Source organism: Hemicordylus capensis, chromosome 7 (genome assembly GCF_027244095.1).
Source record: "Hemicordylus capensis ecotype Gifberg chromosome 7, rHemCap1.1.pri, whole genome shotgun sequence".
NCBI lineage: Eukaryota > Metazoa > Chordata > Lepidosauria > Squamata > Cordylidae > Hemicordylus > Hemicordylus capensis.
The window spans coordinates 21,505,690-21,529,895 of record NC_069663.1 but is presented as its reverse complement, the minus strand read 5'-3'; the positions used below and the strand labels follow the sequence as shown (position 1 = coordinate 21,529,895).

At 45.4% G+C, this 24,206-nt stretch overlaps 2 protein-coding genes across 2 annotated transcripts; both read right to left on the bottom strand.

The window, feature by feature from the left end:
- Nucleotides 1–1,094: 1,094 nt before the first annotated feature.
- On the bottom strand, nt 1,095–8,942 carry LOC128332848 (lens fiber membrane intrinsic protein-like). The gene is made up of 5 exons (XM_053267618.1): nt 8,777–8,942; nt 5,377–5,523; nt 3,368–3,478; nt 3,233–3,243; nt 1,095–1,151 (listed from the first exon to the last, which is right to left on the bottom strand). Exons 1-5 carry the CDS (start codon nt 8,940–8,942, stop codon nt 1,095–1,097), a joined length of 492 nt encoding a protein of 163 aa, XP_053123593.1.
- Nucleotides 8,943–12,796: 3,854 nt separating this feature from the next.
- LOC128333287 (protein NKG7-like) lies at nt 12,797–23,590 on the bottom strand. The gene is made up of 5 exons (XM_053268600.1): nt 23,561–23,590; nt 21,732–21,845; nt 15,691–15,837; nt 14,608–14,721; nt 12,797–13,105 (listed from the first exon to the last, which is right to left on the bottom strand). The coding sequence occupies exons 2-5, from the start codon at nt 21,823–21,825 to the stop codon at nt 13,065–13,067; spliced, it is 396 nt and encodes a 131-aa protein (XP_053124575.1). The 5' UTR covers nt 21,826–21,845; nt 23,561–23,590; the 3' UTR covers nt 12,797–13,064.
- Nucleotides 23,591–24,206: the final 616 nt, after the last annotated feature.

Below are 24,206 nucleotides of genomic sequence, written 5' to 3'. Positions count from 1 at the left end.
CCCCCCCAAAAAAAAGCTGCTGGAAATCGAGGATTTTTTTTATCCCAGACATAACTTGGGCTAAGCCAGAATTTGCAGCCTCACTTTGGAGAAAAACAAAGCCCTGTCTGTCCTGGCTCCTGATAGCCCACAGGGAGGTTGGGTTAAATCCAGAGAATATATGGACTGGCACACTCCAATCAGGAGTGGATGTGGCGGAGGGGGGGGGGGCAGCCCTGTCTGTAAAACCTCCAAGGCAAATTATGCATGTGTATTAAATCCTGTCTTAAACAAATCTTGTTCAAGACAGGATTTGTAACCCTTGCTAACTTGGCAAAGAGGCACCTTTTAACGTGGTGATTCTCTTTATTTAGCAGGGGGAGAGTAACTGGCCCTCTCCACCCCCAGCACAGTACCTCCAGTGACTGTGGCTGGTGTCTCTCTTGTGTTTCTTTTTAGATTGTGAGCTCTTTGGGGACAGGGATCCATTTTATTTGTTTGTTATGTCTCTGTGTAAACCGCCCTGAGTCATTTATGGAGGGGCGGTATAGAAATCAAATAAATAGATAGATAGATAGATAGATAGATAGATAGATAGATAGATAGATAGATAGATACTTGGTTGACCATCGCGTATACAGAAGCTATTCTCACAAGCGAGCAAAACCAGGCTAAGGGAGCCCAGCCCGGTTTTGCTCACTCATAAGAACCACTGGGCTCATAAGAACAGCCCTGCTGGATCAGGCCCAAGAAGGCCCATCTAGTCCAGCATCCTGTTTCACACAGTGGCCCACCAGGTGCTGCTGGAAGCCTACAGGCGGAATTGAGGGCACACCCTCTCTCCTGCTGTGACTCCCCTGCCACTGGTACTCAGAGGCACCCTGTCTCTGAGGCTGGAGGTGGCCAATAGCCCACCAACTAGTAGCTGATGACAGACCTCTCCTCCATGAAGTGATCCATACCCCTCTTAAAGCCATCCAGGTTGTTGGCTGTCACCACATCTCGCGGCAGAGAATCCCACAAGTGGATTATGGGTTGTGTGAAAAAGTGCACGGGTGAGCCTTGTGGCCCCATGGCAGCAAGCCCCCCCTAAATACCCTCCCTCTTAAAGGAGGTTAAGGGAGCGAGCACTCCGTTAACCTCATTTCTGCAATTGTGTGCCAGCGGGCACACTCAGGGAGGGGGAGAGGGGAGGGGGATCCTAGGAATGCACTCACACGGTGCATTACCGTGGCTTTGAGGGGTGGAGCGCCACAAGGCAGTGCTTCCCTTCACCCTACCCCGGAGCTTCTGGGCAAGACCCCGCCAGCTCCGTGACAAAGCCGGCAGTCGTGTGGGTGGCCGCTGCAGCCACCTGGAGCAGACTGACTGCTCCCCACAAACCCTCCCCAAACCCTCCCCCGGCGGCTCCCACTGATCATGGGATCAATTTCTCTCACATCTTTAATCAGAAAGAAGGTCATGCCATCCATCAGCTGAACCATCAAGGACAGATGTTTCCTTCCAAGGTTATTCCTCTTTCTGTTACGTCACTGCCACCTCCTCCCTCTCACGTCAAACCCTGCCTTTGGCAAACACTGCATTACACACAAACTTACATAATGTGCACTTTGGCCTCAGACTTCAAAAAATCATGCTGTTCCACAGAACAAAGGGTTCCCTTGGTTTAGCCTGCATTTGGTTCTGATATTCATTGGTTGGCTCAGAGGCTGCATTCACAAGTAACAGGGAACCGGAGTTGCAGGGGCTTGAGGTTTCCTTACCGTTATGTCCGAAAGCGTAATTTGTGTATTTTCCTCTTTTCATTTATAGATCTTGGTCAGTTGTTTGTGTTAACTGCAGTATTTCTTATTGTAAATAGATTGTGTTTAAGGCTCCATCAATCTCTAGAGGCTGGTCAACAGCCAGCCTTTCTTCATACCTATAACTGAAAAACTTTAGGCTTGCAAAATTGTTTTAAATAGACAATTGTGTTTTGAATTGTTTTAAATAAATTTAAATTGTTGTAAATCAACAATTGTGTGTCTGAAGAGCCTCATGGCTGACATCCAGCATTTTGCACAACCCTTTTGCATAGTATATCATGAAACTCTGAAAATTATTGGTTGTTTTTTTTTTTAATTGAACACTCATTTTATACACAATAAATATGACGATAAAAGGACAGTATTTGCTACCAAAGGTGGGCATCGGGGTTCAGGAGATGTAACACTTTGTTGCAGGTCCTTCTTGTATTTATGATGTTTCTTGATTTAGGACTTACAGAGCAAACTTGTAAAGTGGAGGTCGGTCCTTCCAAAACATACTGGACGTTTTGTGTGCAGGACTAGAGACAAATCTGGAAGGCACAATTGGTGCATTCCGCTCTCATTTAAAGGCCAGAAATGAACTCATGAAATAAAATATCCTCCTTAAAGTAAAGGATGGAGAGGAGAGATGATCAGATACATTGCCCGGATACAGAGACGTAGGGGAAAGAATTGGATCTCTTGATGCCAAATCGAAGCTCTTTCTCTTGCCCTTACAATCAGTTTGCCTTCCAGGTATAGAAGTTTGGCCTAAGTCCAATTCAGCTGCAGTCTCTGTCTGTGCCCCACACTACCGATACAGCTCCAGATGTCATCCAGAACAGAAGGAATGGCCTTTCCCTGTTTTCATGTTGCTGCTGTCCCAATTTGTAGTTTGCTGGCAAGTCCACCTGTCAGAAGAGTATACTGATGTTATTAGTGCAATTAGTCAGTTAGACCAAAACATCACAACAGGCATCTGGACCACTGCAGTGCAGACCACTGCAGGCTTGCTCAGTTTAGGCTCCCCCCATATGTTTTTGAACTCCAACTCCCATAATCCCCAACCACAGAGACAAATAGCCAGGGATTATGGGAATTGTAGGAGGGCCGAGAGGACCCAAGTTGAGCAGCCCTGCTCCACTAGGACCTCCCTGCTCCCTTTGGTGACACTCGGATCTTCAAAGCTCTCCCCTATTGATGCTCCAAGGTATACTCAGAACTTGCATGGCTGGAGTATACTTCTCAAGAAACTAGTCCTGCGGGTATTTAGAAGTGTTTATAACAGCTGACAAATATGGGTCTGGCAATATCTCTCCAAGGTCTCAGGCCCAGAAGTTGCAACATTCCAGGGCATTCTGGGGTGAAACAGTGGCTACCAGTGTGGGATGCCATGTTTTTGCAGTGGCTGCCACCCCACCCCCCCCTTCCCCACAACCGGCATCATATGATTATGCTGAACTTACCCTCTGCTGCTCTGTAATGAAAGGAAATGAGATACACATCAAAGGATGCATCCCCCAGTGTATCCTATCCTATGAGTAGGCAGGACACTGAAATGAATAACTATATCTCAGCATTCACATTTTGCACATACTCACCAGTTATAAAGAACAGAGGGAAGGAGGCCCATCCCACATCAAAAGACCATCCATAAGAGTCTGACGTCACAGACGCTGTGTATGTGGCCATGCCAATTATGGAACAAATACCTAAGAGCCAAAAATGAAGTATTAGTACTTCACAGGAGAAGCTAGTGGTGCTACTGGATGTCTAGTATTTCCAGGAGGTGGGATAGACCTTAGCAAGAGTGGAGGAGGCATGAGTTGCGAGGAGCAGGGACCCCCACCCTTCTTGACAAAAGTGGTCCACAGCTGATGCAGAACTTCAGCTCTTAGAATCAAGCATGCAAATTACTTCTGCATTATGTAGCAAATGTGTGTACATCTTAATTCCATTCCAGAGGTGTTTAGTTGGAGCACAAAGGGCCATAGTTGCTATTCCATCAAGTGATGAATCGCAGAAGCTTACAGAATTTCTGCCCAGTCCTAGAGTACTGCTACACAAATATAGGAGTGTATTTATCCAGGTTGTCTGGGTTTCTTTGGACAGGATCCACACCCCAGAACCGGTTGAAAAATGGGTTTGAGTTTCAGAAGAATCACAGACCTTTCCCAGTGACTACCCTTCCACAATTTGCTGCTGAATATTGTTTCAGAACAAATCTGCAGAATATGTGTTGTGCTTCGGAGTGAAAAATTCTGAAACCAATTTTTCCTAATTTGAATCTGCTTGCAAACATTCAGCTGTATCTACCAATTCACATTTTGTTGACCGGTCAATCTAGCGGGGTGTTGTTATTATTATTTAAAAAGAAATAGATGCCAAAGCTGATACTGTACTGATTGTTACTGATGGCTCCCATGCTGTCAGAAAGCAACTGATCCAAAAGAGGATCCCCACTGTGAATGATGGGAGTAGTTTTGGAAGGGCAATGACACACTCCTTAGTAGTCCTGGAACTAGTTCCTGGTCAGCTGTCGGAATCAGTTTGACTTGAATCTGGCCAATTCAAATGATTCAAATTTGAATTGAATCACCCCTGAAATTAAATTTAAATTTTGAATTGAATTAGCCAGATTTGGATTTGAATTGATTCAAATCGATTTGATGACAGTTTAGGGACATTTTGGCACTTTTAAAAAAACCATTCAAGTGCTCTGATTGGTCAAAAAAGGCACCAAAATAGGTCAATTTGATTCAAATTCAAATTGAATTGATTAGAATTTGAATAGAATCAGCCTGTTTGGGGCCAATTTGATTCAAATTCAAATAGAATTGGCCAGCTTTGATTCAAATTTGAATCAAATCTGAAACTTCGATTTGTGCATATCCCTAGTCGGAAGCAAGGCAGGCAGGCTGCAAAGTGTCTTGGAAAGCAGCAAGCACATCCCTCATTCAGTGGCTCCCTGTATCGTACGTGGACAACTGTATGAATATTTGTCCAAAAACTTAAGACTGTATGTATTAAAGATTAAAACCTTCTGGGCTGGCCTTAGGGGTGGCCAAAGTGGACAGTCATCCAGGACCCCTGTTAAGTTTGGTGACTTCTTCTTTGTTGAGCGTAGGGGCTCACATACAGCTCAATGTTATATGCCCCAAATTAGCCTGATTCAGACATTATGCTGTATGAGTGTACTGATGTCTGTATACTCGTACATGTGTTTGTGTGAATGCCTGTACCTGTGTTCATTTTAAAAGTGAACCTGGATACAGGTTCTTCATGGGACAGATAGGAAGTGTACTTCTGCACCTGCGTTCCCTGTGACTTGTGAATGACTGTCCCGGTGTACATATCTGTATCCCTGTACACTGTACACTCGTTGTACAAGTGTTGAACATAACGTGTGAATGGGCCTATTGTAAATGTTCAATACATTCTGTGATTTTTGACCAATTACGCATTTGTGTGCAGTTGCAGTTCAGCTGCGAATGCTTTGGAACAGGATTGGGGGTTTTTTAATCAAAGGGGACAGCTCTGAATTCAGTGATTACTGGGGTTGGAATTCTGTCTGGAAAGAGATCCTTCCATAGCCCTTGAAATGTCATACCTGCAGCATAGCTCAGACTAGCTGCATTCTTGGCTAGGCAGTAGTAGGCACTCTGAGTGTAGAAAAACATGGCACAAAGAAGAAAATAGGAAAGGCTACCGAGGAACATCCCAATCACCATAAAAGCTCGGGTGGTGTGAAGGTATCCTGCAGGGAGTGAAAAGAGAGAAAGGAAGGGTGTTAAAAACCATTCCTCAGTGGGGAAGGAACAGAAGTCATCACTGTAGAAGTCTTGTATAATTGGTGTCACAGATCCAGAGGTGCACCTAGGTAAATTTGGAGCCTGGACCTAAAGGTCTTTGGAGGTCCCCACTACTCTTATCCTACATATTTCTTTTCCCACACTCCACTTTGTCTCTAAAGAGAACAATTTATTATGGGTCAGCTAAAAAATAAAGTTAATTATCAATTGTCAATTATCTATTTGTTGTTTTAAATTGTTTTTAAATTGTTAATTGTTGTTATATTGTTGTTGTTGTTTTAATTTTTGTTTTAGCTCTTTACTGGTTTAATGGTTTCTTTTAATTGTAAACCACCCTGAGCCATTTTGGAAGGGCAGTATAAAAATCAAATCAATAAGTAATAAGTAATAAGTAATAAGTAATAAGTTATCTATTATCTGTTATCTATTATCTATTAATTATGATAGCACCCGACACAGATCATAATAGCACTTGGATACCTGGCACAGGGCAGGCCAGCCACAATCGCGCCACCCAGGACAGACTAAAGAGGATTTGGCCCCCCCGCCCCGGGGTGTGTGGATTTCAGCCCCAAAGTCCAGGGGTAAGAGCGCCACTGCACAGATCTAATCCCAACATCACCATGCAGCACGGAGTGAACTTTACTGAGCAAGCATAGATTACGTCCCACACTCCCTCTTGAAAATAGTTAGGCAAAGAGTGAGGCTATTCTCACGATCGCCCAAAAGCGGGCTAAGGGAGCCTAGCCCACTTTGGGGCCATTGTGTGCTGCAATGGGAGCCCCAGCAGCTCCCAGCAGCAAACCTCGCTAAGTACCCCTCCCCTTAGACAAGGTTAACGGAGCGAGCGCTCCGTTAACCTCATCGTTTTGCTTGTGTGTTGCTGCGGCGTGCGGCAACACATGAGTGGACCCCTGGCTGGGAGGCTGGCTCCGGGGTCTCTCCAGAATGCCCCACACGCTTGTGCGGGGCATCCTGGAACTTCTGCGGAATGTGCGGCCCCTGATCTCGGCAGCCCCCACCGGCTCTGTAACAGAGCTGGCAGTCGTGTGGGCGGCCGATTTGGCCACCCAGGGCTGCCTTTGGGTCATCTGTGGGGAGAGCGGGCTAAGCCCACTCTCCTTGCATACCCCCTTACAGCTCTTCACACTAATTGTGTGAAGAGCCTCACTGTGTAACATCTTGCGGGTTTCACCTTATCAGCTACCTGCCAGGCGATGCCACCCACAAATGCCTCTTGCACCCCATGGCTACACTGCCCTGCCCCCACAAAGAGGGCAGGACAGTATGCAACAGCAAGATGGTTCTTATCCCTGGGCATACAGGACTATCAAGAGACTGAGCCCTAAATGGTCCGACCGACGACTGAAATGAAGATGTTCACTTTTGAGGACCACATCTCTAGTCCTTCTATCCCAGGCCAGGGCAGGCAAAATCTTCGTTTGTTAAAAATATTTGTATCTTGCCAGCTTCAGCTTCAGGGATGGACTCACAACAATAATCACAATAAAAGGACATACAATTTGAAAAATAATAATAAATCTATAAATACAGAAGCAGCAAAGCCGTACAAAACAGAGAGCCGGTGTGGTGTAGTACGTAGGGTGTTGGAGTAGGATTGGGGAGACCCAAGTCCAAATCCCCATTTAGCCACGAAACTCAGTGGGTGACTCTGGGCCAGTCACATATCTCTCTGCCTAAACGACCTCACAGGATTGTTGTGAGGATAAATATAACCTTTGCACACTGCTCTGGGCTTCTTGGAGGAAGAGCAGGATAGAAAGGTAGCAAATAAACAAATAAATAAATAAAAGCATAGGGCTAAAAACTAGAAAAAGAACTGGAATCCCAATTAAATCCTGAATGACTTGGGACAAAGTTATTTAACAGAACATCTTCTTCTTCATGAACCTGCCGGTTATTGAGATAATCAGGAAAGTCTGGTTGTACTTGTCACAGGCTTGTTTGGTGGTGACCCAAAACTGGGCCTTTTTTAGGGTTTCCCCTGGACTTTGAAACACACTCCCAAACAAAATTAGAGCTTCCATATAAGAACCTCCCCATCTGGATGTTTGAAAGAAAAATATGAAAACATACCTGTTTAATCAGGCTTTTCATTTCTTGTTTTAAAGCTTTGAGTCTTAGAGTTGTAAATTAGTTTTCAAATTGTGTTAATGTTTTAATGGCTGTGTTTGTAAAATTGTAAACAAGGAGATTTGCATAGGTGGCGGGATAGAAATGTGTCAGACAAACCAACAAATAACCAAAGTGATAACCCAAAGCTCAAACAGCACCTTAAAATGCTAAAAAGTAAAATAAAGACTTCTGTAAGTAGCGATTTACAGCTTGAAGTTGCTAAAATCCCCAAAGGTTTATATCTTGGAGATCAGCTTTTCAGCATGAAACCTGCTGCATATTTAAATAATATCACCTTTTCTAAGTTCAGGCGGGCGCTATCTTTAGCTCGATTAAATGTGCTTCCTACAGCGGTGCTTTATGGGAGGTTCAGGGGGGTTCCTTATGCATCCTGACTTTGTCCTGGTGATATTGAGACTACTGAACATGTTATCTTATATTGTGACTCTAGAAGAATGATCGTTCAACTCTTATTTTGCCTTATCTTGTGATGTTTCCTGGTCACTCAAACGAATTTCTCTTTAAAAAATTATTGCCAAATTTTAATTATAAGTACACCAACTCAGTGGCGAAATTCTGTTATATTTTATGTAAATTACATTCTGCTGTGTGTGATAATGCTTCTGGTCAATGACTGAAATAAAAATGACTGACTGAGCGAGGCCTTTGAAAAATACGTCAGAAAGGGAGCCCAGTGGAGCTCTTCTGGGAGGGCATTCCAAACCTAAGGAGCCACAACTGAAAAGGCTCGACCCCAATTCCCCACCGACTGGATTTGAATTGGCAGTGGGACTGAGAGCAGAGCCACTCCTGCTTACAGCCCCGATCAGCATTGCCATGCAGTTTTGGAAGGTACCAGTGGGGGGAAGGCAGTACCTTCCCTGTCCCTTCAAGCTCCCCGCACCCTTCGAACCGTTTCGGTGGACCGAACCAATTCAGCGATCAAGAAAAGTTCCAGGCAGAAATGGAGCACCGAACTAGTTCCTTGCACATCGTGTGTGTGTGTGCATGTGTGTGTCAAAGGACTAGTTCCTGCAAGCATCCTTACAGCAATGTTCTCACCTTTCACATCAGCTCCACGCATAGAACACTTCGTGCCTATGCACTCTTGCCACAGGCCGCTGTGAGCATCGTATGCATACTGCCAGTGGTCTGAGGCCAGGGCAAAGAGGTGCAGCACCAAGCTGATGAGAGCACAGAGCAAAGTCAGGCAGTGCAGGCCGTTCATGGGGGGAAATGGTCAGGGATGTGCCCAGCTGGGAGGAACCTGAGGAAGGGAAGATGCTCATGTTATTCCATGCATATAGCAAGCTATGGTGGCTTGTGCACTGCCTTCCCCAACAGAAATAAAAGGTAAAGTTGTGCTGTCAAGTCAGTGTTGACTCCTGGTGACCACAGAGCCCTGTGGTTGTCTTTGGTAGAATACAGGCGGGGTTTACCGTTGCCTCCTCCCACGCAGTATGAGATGATGCCTTTCAGCATCCTCCTATATCGCGGCTGCCTGATATAAGTGTTTCCCATAGTCTGAGAAAAATACCAGCGAGGATTCAAACCGGCAACCTCTGCCTTGCTAGTCAAGTTACTTCCCGGCTGTGCCATTAGGTGGTTATGGCCAAGAAATAGAGAGGGTCTAATCTGTATGTCCAAAGCTGGACCTGCACAAAGGCCCAAAGCAGACTGTGGATATGCAAGGAGATGCCCTGTATTAGTCTGTGCAAAGCACTCTCCCTCTTTGTGGAGGGACAACACAAAGCATCTTCACACACAAAGGCCACATTCATATGTAACATGGAACACGGGGGTCCATTGGTCTTGGGTTCCACGCGTCCCCCTCCTCCGCTCTCCCATCTGAACTGGGATGTATTGGAGAGCAGTCTCTCTGCAACCAGCGAGACTGCAGAGAGGCAGGGTAGCTGGCTGTGTGGGCTTCCTTCTTGATTGAAGGACAGCTCACACAGCCAATCATGCGTTCCCTCCCTCAACCTCCTCCCTCAGCTCCAGCCAGTCAGAAGCTTCCTCCTTCAACCTGTATGATTGCCCTACATGATTTTTTAAATCAGGTGACAGACCCCAAAAGTAGCTGGGATGGGATCTCTCTAATCTTTTGAAAGGGTTTGCTTAGCAAGAGCTGAAGAAATACATTTGTGTGTCCATTTCCAAGATCTGATCATGTCTTGAAGATGATTCAGGAGGAAACCAAGCCTTGTTTGTTTGTTTGTTTGTTTTCTGGCCAGTTGGCAATCCTTCACTCCCACGAAGCACCTGGGAGTGGAGAATAGCAGCAATCGCTCCAGGTTTGGATTATATATACACATTCGTCCACCTTTGGCTCTTTGCCATTGTCAGCACTATAATCATAATTATCTGTTTTATAGTAAAACATGCATTTGTCAAGATAGCAAGGATTTAAAACACTTTTTTTTTTTTTAAAGGAACCATTAATGAAGAGCACACTGGAACATAGCAGACTTCACTGTCCACCAAAAATCAGGCAATGATGTGGCTCCCCGGACTACTGGAGAGGCTGTTCCATAATTTGGGTGCCACCACTGAGAAGGACTCCTCTCGTGGACAAGGGCCTCCAAAGTGGAACATAGTTTCTGAGTTCGGAAATTTGACTCTAATGTCTCCTCCATGGTCCTATTCCTGAGATATCAACATTCACCACCCCACAAGTTATATCCTTTTCACTCTACAAATAGATTGTCCTCACCTGGCTCAAACTCACTGTCTTCTTTCTTCGGCTGGAGATGCCACACTTGAAGAAGTCCCTGGCAGGCTCAGGTTCTCCTGCTGACAACTGGGAGGGGCAGAGTATGGGAAACTTTTCATCGTTGACCCCACCTCTCTCCACTTGGCGCTCCCCTTCTTCATGACCTTGATGAAGCTCTGAGCTACTGGCAGGAACAGCTCAAAATGCTGTGCTGCTCTAGGCAGAATTTAATTTCGTCACCCTCTTGCCCCTTGTTATATGTACGCATGCAAAAGATTGGAATCATATTTCCTTCTCAAGGATTGTCCCAACTCTAGAGTCCATTTTCTGCTCCAAGACAAGTGACATTGCTTGGTGGATTGAGGCTGGTAGCTGTGAATAAGATAAGATCAGATCAAAGTTTATTTCGGTCATAGAAGACTGTGAATAAATCAGTGGATGTATGGTTCTCCTCCTTCTTAATCTGCATGGACTTTGAGCACCACTGTGCTGATAAGATGAAAGACCTGAACTTTGATTAGTTCTTAGTTGCATCTGAAAAACCAAATGCTTATGCAAATACATACATACATACATACATACATACATACATACATACATAGGTTCTTCTTTCAGGGGGGACATACTTACTTTAGGAGTTGTACCTGGGTGAAGTGTTGTTAGTAATGAAAAAAGAGAGCCAGCATGGTGTAGTGGTTAGAGTGCTGGACTAGGACAGGGGAGACCCGAGTTCAAATCCCCATTCAGCCACGAGACTTGCTGGGTGACTCTGGGCCAGTCACTTTCTCGCTCAGCCTAACTTACTTCACAGGGTTGTTGTGAGGAGAAACTTAAGTATGCTTTGGGCTCCTTGGAGGAAGGGCAGGATATAAAATGTAAAAAAATAATAATTAATAAATAAAATATAAGGTTCCCAAATAATTATGAGTCCTTATTAGAATTATCTGCTTCATTGGGTCAGTTCAGAAGTCATGTGGAACCAAAGATGAATTTTGATTCTGTGTGACATCTTTTAGTCGATGCCACCCCTCACTCACCTGCCTGCATGTGAATCAGAAGAATTCCACTTCAGATTTCAAACCTTTGATTCAGGTTATGATTTTGTTTTGAGTATGTTGGTTAGAATGAACTAAGGTGGGACAGTTTAGATGTCACAAGAACACAGGAAGCTGCCATATACAGAGTCAGACCATTGGTCTATCTAGCTCAGTATTGTCTACACAGACTGGCAGTGGCATCTCTAAGGTTGCAGGCAGGAATCTCTCTCCGCCCTCTCTTGGAGATGCTGCTAGGGAGGGAACTTGGAACCTTCTGCTCTTCCCAGAGTGGCTCCATCCCCTAAGAAGGGGAATAGCTTAGATTGCTCACACTTCCAGTCTCCCATTCATATGCAACCAGGGTAGACCCTGCTTAGCTAAGAGGACAAGTCATACTTGCTACCACCAGACCAGCTCTCCTCTCCTGTCACATCTGATCTTGGTTTGTTTCTAATCACCATCAGAAATACAAATCTACCAACTTGCATGTGGGAAAGGTGCTCTCAAAGGTAGGAGAAATCATGTGGTACCAAGACTTTGCTGTGGTTCCTCCGGCCTCTGCAGATGTTATTAGCAGCAGAGACACCCGAGGCTGGTGATCACGGGGATGGCATCCATTATGGTTACAACATGCCCCTCTGTAGACAAAAGCCGCTGTAACATTGCCACAGACACAGCCTGGACTGGTTGGCAGGTGGGTGGGTACAGCATCTCTGCTAATAACATCTGAAGAGGGCTCTTGTGACTTCCAAATCAGTCCATTCTATAGAGTCTTCTTTGTTTTAGTTTTACCAGAGGGCCCTAGCCTGACCCCCACCCAGCGAGTGAAGAAAGGCTGCGTTGGTGAGGATGGCTGCTCCCCCTCACAGAAGACCTCGCTTAAATGTGTATTATATTGTTGCACACACTTTCCTGAGTGTATGTGTCATAGGCATTGCTGGGTGTTTAAAAGATCCGGGGCCCAGGCCCACAGCCCCATTTTGATGGTTAAATTCAGCCATATCCGCTGCAAGAGTAATTATGTATGCTTTTGAAAGAGAATCCCTTCCTCAAAGTGCTGGTGTGCTTTTGAGATACAACCAGGCAATGAAAAGAAGGGATGGAGAGGAGATGGGGTCAACCACCAGCTCAGTTGCTGGGGCGCCGAGAGCAAGGGTGTCGCTATAACTGAATGGGGGGGGGACAGATGCCCCTGGGCCCATGAGGGAGGGGGCGCCACGGGCTGGGATACAGTCAACTCAATGTCAAGCAGCGGGTCGAGATACCATGCTGGCGTTGGAAGAGTGTGTGATATCGCAGGAGAAAAATAAAGCACCCCGAGAATGTTTGGCTTTTCACCATGTTTATATAGTTCTTCTGCAGCCAAGACATGGGTGAGGGGAGAAAAGGAGGCAAGGGGCCCAGTTCATTTCTTGCCTGAGGGTTCACTTCAACCTTGCTGTGAGCAGACTTGGGTCTCCTCATTCCCCTAACTCTTGTAATCAAGCTGGATCAAGATACAGATCTTTGATGCAAGTCCAATTCAAGTGCAGGCTCTGTCTGTGCCCCGCGTGACCCATATGACTCCAGATGCAACCCCAAAGAGGCAGCACGGTCTGCCCTATGCTGATTCCTGGCTGTGAAGTTTGTAAGCAAGTGCACCTGTCAAGAAAGGAAAACCATGTTATTAAGGCAGTAGGTTACCTTTTAAGGTGGTGATTCTCTTTATTTAGCAGGGGGAGAGTAACTGGCCCTATCCACCCCCAGCACAGTACTTCCATTGACTGTTCCTGGTGTCTATCTTATGTTTTTTAGAATGTGAGCCCTTTGGGGACAGGGTTCCATCTTATTTGTTTGTTATTTCTCTGTGTAAACCGCCCTGAGCCATTTTTGGAAGGGCGGTATAGAAATCAAAGTATTATTATTATGATTATTATGATTATTATTATTATTATCTGGACCACTCCTTTGGGATGCCCCTGCTTCGGTCAGTGAAATCAAACACTAAGATCATCTGCATGTCCAAATGGGGGTGGGGCATGAGGGAAGGCAGAAACCTACTTTCTTGCTCCAATACAACATGATCCCCAGTGGCACTGCCGTGAGCTGGGCAGTGATCAGGAGGCAGGGGGTAGGAAGCTGGCCTGCCAAGTATCCCACAATGCACCGCATGAGGAACATGGTGCATTGGGAATGCCCAGTGGTGCCGGGCCACTCCTTCCCCTAGTCTCTCTGATCAAGATGACTGCCAGCAGCTCAGCGACCCACACAATCGGGGAGTGAGGTTGGAGGCACGCGTTCATCCTCCTCCTCACTTTAAGCCCAAGTTTTAACGCAGGGCTCCCCAGGGAAGAAGTGGCAGGATTGGGAGCAATCCTGGTGCTTCACACAACCAGTCCTACCTGGGCTAGCTCTGTCCTAACTACATCGGGCTGGTCATGTGAACAACCTTACTGATTCTCAAAGCTCTCTCATGCCGATGGTCCAAGATATATTCAGCACTTGCATGGCTGGAGTATACGGAGACTTCTTTTCAAGAAGCTAGTCCAAGGGTTATTTTGAAAAGTTCTTAAAAATCTGTTCTTACAATCTGTGTCCAACAGTGTTTCTCCAAGGGCTCCGGCCCACAGGTTGCAACATTCCAGGGCATTCTGGGAAACAAAATGGTGGCCACCAATGGGGGCTGCCATGTTTCTGTGGTGGTTGGCATGGCCCCTCCACATGATTATGCTGAACCTGTAGATCAGGCCTGCAGAATATAAGCCCTTGGGGCTGGATCCAGCCTGCGGGGACTGGGACTTCTTTTCCTGGCTCGTAGGAAGAAATGTCCTGCAGCAACAGCAGGAATAATGAGGATCTTGTTGAAACCAGATACATCCCTCCTGTTTTGCTGGCCCTGCCCCTTGCTGGAGCCCACTGACTCCATCCCTCCTTCCCCTCACCATCATTAATAAGTGTAATCATTCATGTGCTGAAAATTAACCTCAGCCCCAACACACCATCATGGGTGGTTTTAGCCCACTGGGGCATTTGTGTTGTCCACCCCTGCTGGAGATCGTCTCTGGCTGTTCTGTAATGAAATGACCTGGGACACACACCAGTGGATAAGTCTGGCAACCCTAAGCTTAAATGCTTCTCAGCATTCACATTTTGCAGATACTCACCAGTTATAATGAACAGGGGAAAGGAAACCCAGCCCAAGCCGAAAGACCACCCATAAAGTTGGTGTGACCCTGAAACTCCTGTGAAGGAGGCCATGGCAATCAGAATACTTATACCTAGAAACCAAAAAGAAGTATTAATACTCCACGGGGGGAGTGGTGATATGGGGTGTCAGGTATTTCTAGAAGGTGGAATAGACCTTAGCAATAGAAGAGGCGGCATAGTTGCAGAATGTCAGGTACAGCCTCTTTATAGTGGAAAAGATTACTTTGAATTCTATGTCTCCCAATGATCCCATGATGTCTGGAGGAGGAGAGCTGGTCTTGAGGTGGCAAGCATGAATTGTTCCCATAGCTAATCAGGATCTGCCCTGGTTTACATTTGAACAGGAGACATGTGTGAGCACTGTAAGATATTCCCCTTGGATGGGGCTGCTCTGGGAAGAGCTCGTGCATGCTTGCATGCAGAAGGTTCCAGGTTCCCACCTTGGCATCTCCTAGGTAAGGCTGAGAGAGACTCTTGCTTGCAACCTTGGAGAAGCCGCTGCCAGTCTGTGTAGACAATATTGAGCTACATGGATCAAGGGTCTGACTCAGGCAGCTTTCTATGTTGCTATATTGCAGTGAAAAACAAGACCTTTGTGTACACATAGTTGTTCATTGAATAGAACAGCACAAGGTTTATCCTTATTCAGATATAATAGGAGTTCTCATTTAATGTCGAGGTCTCTTTAACTGGTCTATGTCAGGCTGATTGTGTGCTCACACCTGATATAAATGGTGTTCTTTAGAAACTAGCTTACTTTCTTTGAGATTTGAATTAGGAAGGTGTATTTATGAGAATAATCATAATTCCTGTTTAGGAATTGTTCTCAACTTTTTTTTGTCATCATATTAATGTAGAACTTTGTGAAATTATATTGTATGCTAGTGTCTGCTTCAGAATTTGTGTAGAGTTGTCTTTCAGTTCAAAATATTTTGGCCCTTGATTTTGGTATTTTCACACATTCGGGGTGGCCCTAAATCCAATGGCTCCTGGAATTCTCTGTGGGAGGAGATGCTTTTATAGCCTGGTAAATGACGTACTTGCAGCAAAGCTGGCTATAGCTGCGACCTTGGCCAGGGAGTAGGAGGCAATCTTAGGACGGGAAAATATGGCACCCAGAGCAAAACAGGCGAGAGCACCGACGATCACTCCAATCACCAAAAAGGCTCGGGTGGCATGAACATATGCTGCAGGGAATGAAAAGAGACATGGGGAAAGGCATTTAGAAAATTCACCTCTGGAAGAGGAACAGTAGTCTCACTGTAGAAATCTCAATCAACCAATCATATTTATTACAGTCATGGTCCAGCATAAAGTACAGGGCAGAAAATGAGTTACAAGTTGTAAAGGCATAAATTCCATTACAGTCACAGAAGGCACGAGGGAGACACTATTCTGATTGTAATGGGGCGGTTACCTTTTAGAGGCTATAAGAACTAGAAAAGTTTTTAAATTAACATTAAGAGAACGATGCGACAGTTACTGAGAGTTATGAAGCTGTACAAAATTGAAAAGCGATAGAAACGGTAAAAGTTAGAAAATGGTGAAAACTATCGGACAGGAAGTAGGGGACCCTAAAACTGTATGGCTGTCGGGGTGCACAGCTTTCATAGGGCGCGCCGTGATGGACAGTGATGAGAGCATTGGAGCTCTGCTACCTAGTTGGGTGCCATGCTACATGCTGCCTGTCATTGTCCGAGGCATTTTAGACGCTGTCGCACAGAACCTGGCCACATTGTGAAATGAAACCGCCTTGGGGTTATCTTTTTAACGAAAGGCAATATATAAATGCAAAAATAAATAAATGCAAAATAAAAAATAAAAATAAATAAACATTGTGTGTGACGGTGGACTTGGCGTCAGAGAGCAGCAGAGAGGTATGAAAGCGGCTTGTACATCCTGGGTGCTTGTGTAGTAGAAACCTCATGTAAAACCTAACAACAGTGGGCCCCCAGACAACTGTCTCCCCTTGTCCTATTATAGTTACACCCCTGCACCACAGCGATATAGAAAGCCTTCAGTTATCGCAAGGATCATCGCCAGCTTCCTATGTTCCTAAAATTGTTCTTATTCCTGGCATGCACAATTATCAGGCGGTTGAATCCCAAATGGCCCCGCAATCAGTGCAAGCATTAGAAATGAGAAAGTGCACAGAATAATTCTGAGGACCTCCTTTCTCGTGGTCCTGTGTCAAGCTAGGCTGGCAAATCTTACCTTGCACACTTATATATGTACCGCATATATTTGCAATGCAAAGTCTCCATAGCCCTGTATGGCTGCTTATGTCAGTCAGCCAGTAGTCTGAGGCCAGGCCAATGATGAGCAGCAGGAGGCTGATGACAGCACAGGCCAAAGTGCCAACATGCCAGACGTTCATGGTGGGAAATGTTCAGGGATGTGCACAGCTGGGAGGAACCTGAAGAAGGGAGAGGTTCATGTTATTCCACGACAATAGTAGCCTACAGTGGCTAGTGCACTGCCTTTCCTAATGGCCACTGTCTAGATCAGGCCTGCTCATCTTAGGTCCCCCAGCTGTTTTTGTTTTTTTAAACTACAACTCCCATAATCCCCAGCCACTGTGGCCCATAGCCAGGGATTATGGGAGTTGTAGGCTGACATCTGCAGGATGGCCAAATCTTTGAGCAGCTCTGGTCTAGATTGTGAGCCCTTTGGGGACAGGGAGCCATTTTATTTTATTTTATTTTATTTATGTTTATTTCTCGATGTACAGTGAATTGCTTTGGGAACTTCTGGTGAAAAGTGTTATATAAATAGTCATAGTGGTAGGGAGGGCCAAGAAATAGGGAGGGCCAAATTTGTGTGGCGGTGGTGTTAGACATGTGCATGCTAGACATGTGCAAAATCCTGCAGTGGACTGTGGAGGTGCAAAGGAGCCCCTGGTGGCGCAGTGGTAAAACTGCCGCCCTGTAACCAGAAGGTTACAAGTTCGATCCTGACCAGGGGCTCAAGGTTGACTCAGCCTTCCATCCTTCCGAGGTCGGTAAAATGAGTACCCAGAATGTTGGGGGGCAATATGCTAAATCATTGTAAACCGCTTAGAGAGCTTCCAGCTATAGAGCGGTATATAAATGTAAGTGCTATTGCTATTGCTATCATTGGCCTATCCCTCTTTGTGCAGGGATAACATCTTGGCCTTTGCACACACAAACTGTGCCCTCCTCGCCCTCACTTCCACTGGTCCTATCGTACATGAAAGTAACAGTGTTCGTAAGAAAGTAAAAGTGATCGTAAGAAAGTCCAAGTGAATAATGATCCTCTTTTAAAACCCATAAAGAATTAGGAAAGCAGTTTGGATGCTATTTTATGTTTCCTTTGACATGGTTGATGTTCTGTTTTCCTGAATACAATTTCCTTGTATTTGATGGATTTTGGTTTGCTGGGGGGCAGTTCAAAGCTCTTGCCAGTTCCACAGTCCTATATATATTGTTGCTGCTGTTGTTATTATTGGCTGTCATGATCTGCAGCCTTCCAGCAATTTATTTATTTATTTATTTATTTATTAGAAGCATTTAATATACCACCCACTCCAAAGACTCCGGGCGGTGTACAACGACATGTAAATGAGGTAACATTAAAAATTACAATCAAAAATTACATTAAAAATTGCAAACGAAAATAGATAATGGAAAGGAAATAGAGTAAACTACGGGGCAAAAGCCTGATGAAAAAGAAAAGTCTTCAATAGAGATTTGAAGATCAGTAAGGAAGGGGCTAGACGAATCTGAAGGGGAAGAGAATTCCAAAGAAGTGGGGTAGCAACCGAAAAAGCCCTTTCGCGGGTCCTAGAACTCTGAACTTCTTGAAAATCAGGGACCGACAAAAGGGCCATCTGAAATGATCTAACAGGACGGGATGTAACTGGATGGGAGAGGCGATTCTGTAGGTAAACAGGCGCCAGGCCCCGCAAGGCTTTGAAGGTAAGAACCAGGACTTCGAATTGAATTCGGAAGCGAATGGGTAACCACTGCAGCGATTGCAGGAGAGGTGTTACCTTATTACATCTTTTGGCACCCATAAGTAGGTGAGCCGCTGCATTCTGGACCCGGTGAAGCAAAGGAAGGTGGCTGTGGCAGAATATTCGCCAATGCATAAAACAGAATGGATCGAAAAATTCTCCCAAATATTCTCTTCATTTATAACTGATGATGTGTTGGTGAATATTCTTTTCCCGGTCTAGGACTCTTCAGGTCCGCAAGGAGCCTTCAGTGACCCTGAACTGGTTTGTGCAACGAACCGCTTGAGGAGGTATAGAGAGATTTTTGCATCTCTCCTCCCTCCCTCCAGAAGCCCATTCCACTTGTATAACTCTGTCCCTGAGGATTATGCGGCCACTCTAACACACCTGGGCATTCTGCTTATTACAAGTGGGCTCTGCTGATGTTCAGAGATAATTTCCTCCAGAATCTCATTCCATGTGGACGTGGGGCCCAGGGCAAGAGGAAATGCCTTCAGGTGGGCTGGTCACGCATTGTGCCATAATTTTATTATTGATTGATTGATTGATTTTGATGTGTATACTGCCCCTCCAAAATGGCTCAGGGTGGTTTACAACAAATAAAAACCATTAAAATCATTTTAACCATTAAAATCAAAACTAAATCAATTAAACAATTAAGTTCATTGAAACTTGAAAAACATTAACATCAAAATAATTTAAAATCAGCATTCAAAGTTTAAACCATACATCTAATTAAAAGCCTGGGATTATAAATGTGTCTTCCATGCCTTTTTAAAAGTTACCAGAGATGGAGAGGCTCTTATATCAATATTCTTATTTATTATGGGCCCTGCACTCAGAAGAAGACTGAAAAAGCAGTCCCTTCTTGCTCTGGGAAGGACGGCCACCTCCTAGAGGGACACGGCCCCCTACCCCACTCAAGCGGAGATAGGGGTTAATTGGTTTAAACCTGTATGATTACCCTGCAAGATTTTTTAAAAATTTAATTTAAGACCCCAAAGGAAAATAAAAAATCTCTGTAATCTTTTGAAATGGTTTGCTTAGCAAGAGCTGAAGAAATACATTTGTGTGTCCATTTTCAAGATCTGATCATGTTTTGAAGATGATTCAGGAGGAAACCAAGCATTGTTGTTTTTTCCTGGCCAGCCAGCAATCTTTCACACACACCCATAGTACGAAGCACCTGGGAGTTTGCCATTGTCAGCATTATAATTATAATAATCATCTGTTTTATAGTAAAACATGCATTTGTCAAGATAGCAAGGATTTAAAACTCAATAAAAGAGGAACCATTAATGAAAAGCACACTGGAACATTGCAGACTTTACTGTCCACCAAAAATCAGGCAATGATGTTGCTCCCAAGACTACTGGAGAGGCTGTTCCATAATTTTGGTGCCACCACTGAGAAGGACTCCTCTCATGGACAAGGGCCTCCAAAGTGGAACGGAGTTTCCGAGCACGTTCCTACAGGAGGAAGCAGTTCAGGAAATGGACCATAGAAAAAATACATTGGCCAAATGCAATAGGTCAGTTCTAAATGTCTGCAGATTGTGCCTTACTGTGAAGGAACCCACTCTGTGCATCAAAATAGGCTACCTAGAGATTAGGCAGGGTACATTCACAAAATCTACTTTCCCATTCCCCCCCCCACGCCCCGCACTTCCATAAGCCCATGACATAGTAAATGGTTCGGAAATTTGACTCTAGTGTCTCTTCTATGGTCCTATTCCTGAGATATTCACCAGCCCACATGTTATATCCTTTTCACTCCTACAGAAATCTACAAATAGTCCTCACCTCGCTCAAAATAACTGTCTTCTTCCTTCGGCTGGAGATACCACACTTGAATAAGTTCCTGGCAGGCTCAGGTTCTCCTGCTGACAACTGGGAGGGGCAGAGTATGGGAAACCTTTCATCGTTGACCCTACCTCTCTCCATTTGGCACTCCCCTTCTTCATGACCTTGATGAAGCTCTGAGCTAATTTACTGGCAGGAACAGCTCATAATGCTGTGCTGTGCAACCGTGACAGAGAGTGCCTTCGTCCTCTGTGCAGTGGATGAGGGGTGGGGGGGAAGAAGAGTTGTGGCCCTGTGGGAGAGAGGCCCTGTAGGGCCCCTAGCTACTGGAGGGCCCTAGCCTGACCACCCCCACCCGAGCGAGAGAAGAAAGGCTATGTTGGTGGCAATGATTGTTCTCCCCTCACACAAGTCCTAACTTAAATACGTATTATATCCTCGCACACACTTTCAGCTGTGATTTCCCTATTTCCCGGAGCGGTTGAAAATTCCAGAGGCAGCCTTTCATCCTTGTGCCGAGAGGGTGCAGGAGGTGAATGCTGTTTTTAGGATAGCTGTATATATTTACACAGTGGTGCGACCTGGCTGTCTTGAAGCCCTTCTTCTGGGAGAGTATTTGTTACCAACAAAAAAGCAAAATTTGGTTGCAGGTCCAGTTTTTCGTCTTCTTAATGTTTCCTGATTCCAGAGTCATGTTGGACCCTTGTCAAGTGGAGGGCAGCAATTCCCAAAGAGGGACTATGGGAGTAGAAGTCCAATAACATCTGGGGACCCAATGTTGAGAATTCTTGATCTAGACCAATGACTCCATTGGGATATCTCTGCTCAGGTTGGTGAAATCCCACTCTGATTCTCAAAACTCCCCACAATGATGATCCGAGTTATATTCAGAACCTGCACCATTGTTATTTATTGTTAGAGTTATTTTCAGGAAACTAGTCTGGCAGGTATATAGAAGTGTTCTAAACATCTGCTAAATATTTGTCTGGAAGCAGCTCTCCAATGTCTGAGACCCAGATGTTGCCCATTCTGGGGGAAAGGGCAGCTGCCAATGTGGGCTATTATATTGTTGTGGTGGCTGTTATATCCACCACAAACACACACACACACACACACACACACACACGTACCCCGCAAACATCCACCACAAGGTCATACTACTGAACCTGTAGATCATCCCTTGCTGCTCTGTAATGAAAGGACCTGGGACAAAAACCAAAGTACATGTCTGCCAATCTAATGGGTAGGCACTACACTGAAATAAACAACTGCATCTTCGCATTCACATTTTGCATGTTCTCACCGGCTATAAGGAACAGAATACAGGAGACCCATCCCAAGGCAAAAGACCATCCGTAATAGTTGCCTATCCTCGTAACTCCTGCATATGTGGCCATGGCAATCAGGTCACAAATACCTAGAAGCCAAAAAGGAAGTATTAATACTCTGCAGGGGGAAGCTGGAGGTGGTACTGAATGTTGGTATGTCCAGGAGGTGGGATAAACCTCCACAACAGCAAAGATGACAAGAGTTGCCGGCCATCAAGGCCCACCCCACTTCCTGCCAAGAGTGGTTCCCAGGTAACTCAGAACAACAGCTCGCAGAATAAAGCATGCAAGAGGATATCTGCATTACCTAGCAAATGTCCGTACAGCTTAATTCAATTTCAAACATGTTTCCTTGCAGCTGAGATTGCTAATCTTTCCAGCAAACAATTGTACAGGCCTATAGAATATCAGCACCTGGCAATCCTAGAGTGCAGTTACAGAAATGTAGGAGAGGTTTCTTTGGACAAGATCCGCACCCCAGAGCTGGTCGGAAAACGGGGTTGGGCTTCAGAAGAACTCTAGTTCATTCCCAGACAGCCGTGCTGGATTTAGGCACAAGCTAAGTGAGCTACAGTGTAGCCCCTCTGGATTCCAAAACAGGACTAAATTTCTATTTCACTGGCCAGCAACCGTAAATGAACTGACTAAATTTCAATTACATAATTGATTGGGGGGAAAAGCCGGGGGTGGGAGTAATCTCTAAAACAGACATCTTCTTTATATATATTGGGGTTGGTTTTTTTAAAATGTTGTTTTAGAATGATTGTTTTTAATGTTGTTTTAGAATATTGTTTTAAAAAATTTAAATTGTCATATTTTAAATTTCTTGCTTTTGTTTTTAACTAAAGTTTTAATAAAATAAAGTCGGGGGTGGGAGTAGTCTCTAAAACAGGCATCTTCTTTATATATATTGGGGTGGGTTTTTTAAATTTTGTTTTAGAATATTGTTTTAAAATTTTTTAATTGTCATATTTTAAATTTCTTGCTTTGGTTTTTAACTGATGCTTTCATGTTGTTTTTATTTTGTTGTAAACCGCCCAGAGATGTAAGTGCTGGGCGGTATAAAAATATGTAAAATAATAGACACAGACACTGCCTGGACTGATTGGCAGGTGGGTGGGTACAGCATCTCTGCTTCTTCTTATTATTATTATTATTATTAGTATTAATTCGATTATTAACATTAATGTTATTAATGCTAATAATATCTGAAGAGGGCTCTTGTGACTTCCGAATCAGTCCATTCTATAGTGTCTCCTTTGTTTTAGTCGAGTTGAGTTTTTGAGGCACTGGAGATACCAGTATAACAACTGACCAAGATGCTTAAGGCAGACCTGACTCCAGGTTTGGGGGGGAAAGGCTTGATACAATATCCTTCGGCAGGTCCTCTCTGAAGCATGGACAGTGGCTCCACCTCCTGGCCCTTCCCGCCCGCTACACAGAGGGAGAGAGCAGGGAGTGGAGGGCGTGGCCACAGCGGCCCAGCCAATCAGGAGAGTGAATGGCAATGCTGTTTGGGAGCAGCAGCTGCCACCACCTATAGGGAAAGGGCAGGTGCGTGAGTCACAGCCACGCCTTGGAGCTGCCATCTTGGACAGGCAGGTCTAGAAGGGCAGAAGCTGGAGGCAAGAGTTCAAGGAAAGAGCCCAGGGGCCTGAGCGCATCACCCCCTCCTCTCGAGTAGGCCTATTGGGAAGGAGGCCTACTTCTACTACCAGGATTGACATACCGCTTTTCAACGCCCTGCTCAAAGCAGGCTATATAAGCAAGCAAGCAAGAGGGCTTCCATTTCCAAGGGACTCACGAGCTTGGACGACAAACGAATAGGTCAACCGGAGGGCTGTTCTAGTTCTAGGTCAACTGGAGGTCAACCGTTCTAGGTCAACTGGAGGGTGGTTCAAGCACTGGAGGGCTGTTCTAGTGAGGCTGGATGGGGCCAGAAGCTCACCCCCTCTCAAACATAAGAGCATCACCACTTTAAATGGTGCCTCTTTGCTCAGTTTTCAGGCACTTGGCCTCTGCTGTTGGAGTTTGTTTGGCCCTAGGCTGACATCACCTCTGCTCCTGGGGTCCCGAAGGTGAGAGAGGGGGCTTCTGGGACAGGACAGGAGCCTCACTGGGGGGCACGGGGCCCACAGAGCTCCAGGACACCAAAGGCGTAACAGCAAGAGGGGTGAGAAGAACTGGCTACTCTGACTTTGTTGGCTCTAAGGGGCATTTGTCAGGACTGGGGGTGGGGTCTCGGCTGGTGTCTGCTTCTGCTTCCCCTCCTCTGCGAGGGTCTCCTCCAGGTTGGAGTCCAGGTGGGGCCTGACAATAACTGAGCAGCAACAGTGGCAGAGAGTGCCTTCTTCCTCTGTGCAGTGGATGGAGGGGGAGGAAGAGAGGCCCTGAAGGGCCCCTAGCTACCGGAGGGCCCTAGCCTGACCCCCACCCAGCAAGTGAAGAAA

Excerpts from the sequence above, each read along its gene's own strand:
- LOC128332848 (XM_053267618.1), bottom strand. The coding sequence starts at position 8,942 with ATGAACGGCCTGCACTGCCTGACTTTGCTCTGTGCTCTCATCAGCTTG. Across the intron at positions 5,524-8,776 it reads GCGTGGAGCTGATGTGAAAG|GATACCTTCACACCACCCGA; the intron begins GTGAGAACATTG and ends CACTCCCTGCAG. Across the intron at positions 3,479-5,376 it reads TAGTCTGAGCTATGCTGCAG|GTATTTGTTCCATAATTGGC; the intron begins GTATGACATTTC and ends TTTGGCTCTTAG.
- LOC128333287 (XM_053268600.1), bottom strand. The coding sequence starts at position 21,825 with ATGGCCACATATGCAGGAGTTACGAGGATAGGCAACTATTACGGATGG. Across the intron at positions 15,838-21,731 it reads TATTCTGTTCCTTATAGCCG|CATATGTTCATGCCACCCGA; the intron begins GTGAGAACATGC and ends CATTCCCTGCAG. Across the intron at positions 13,106-14,607 it reads TCCCCTGTTCATTATAACTG|GTGCACTTGCTTACAAACTT; the intron begins GTGAGTATCTGC and ends CTTTCTTGACAG.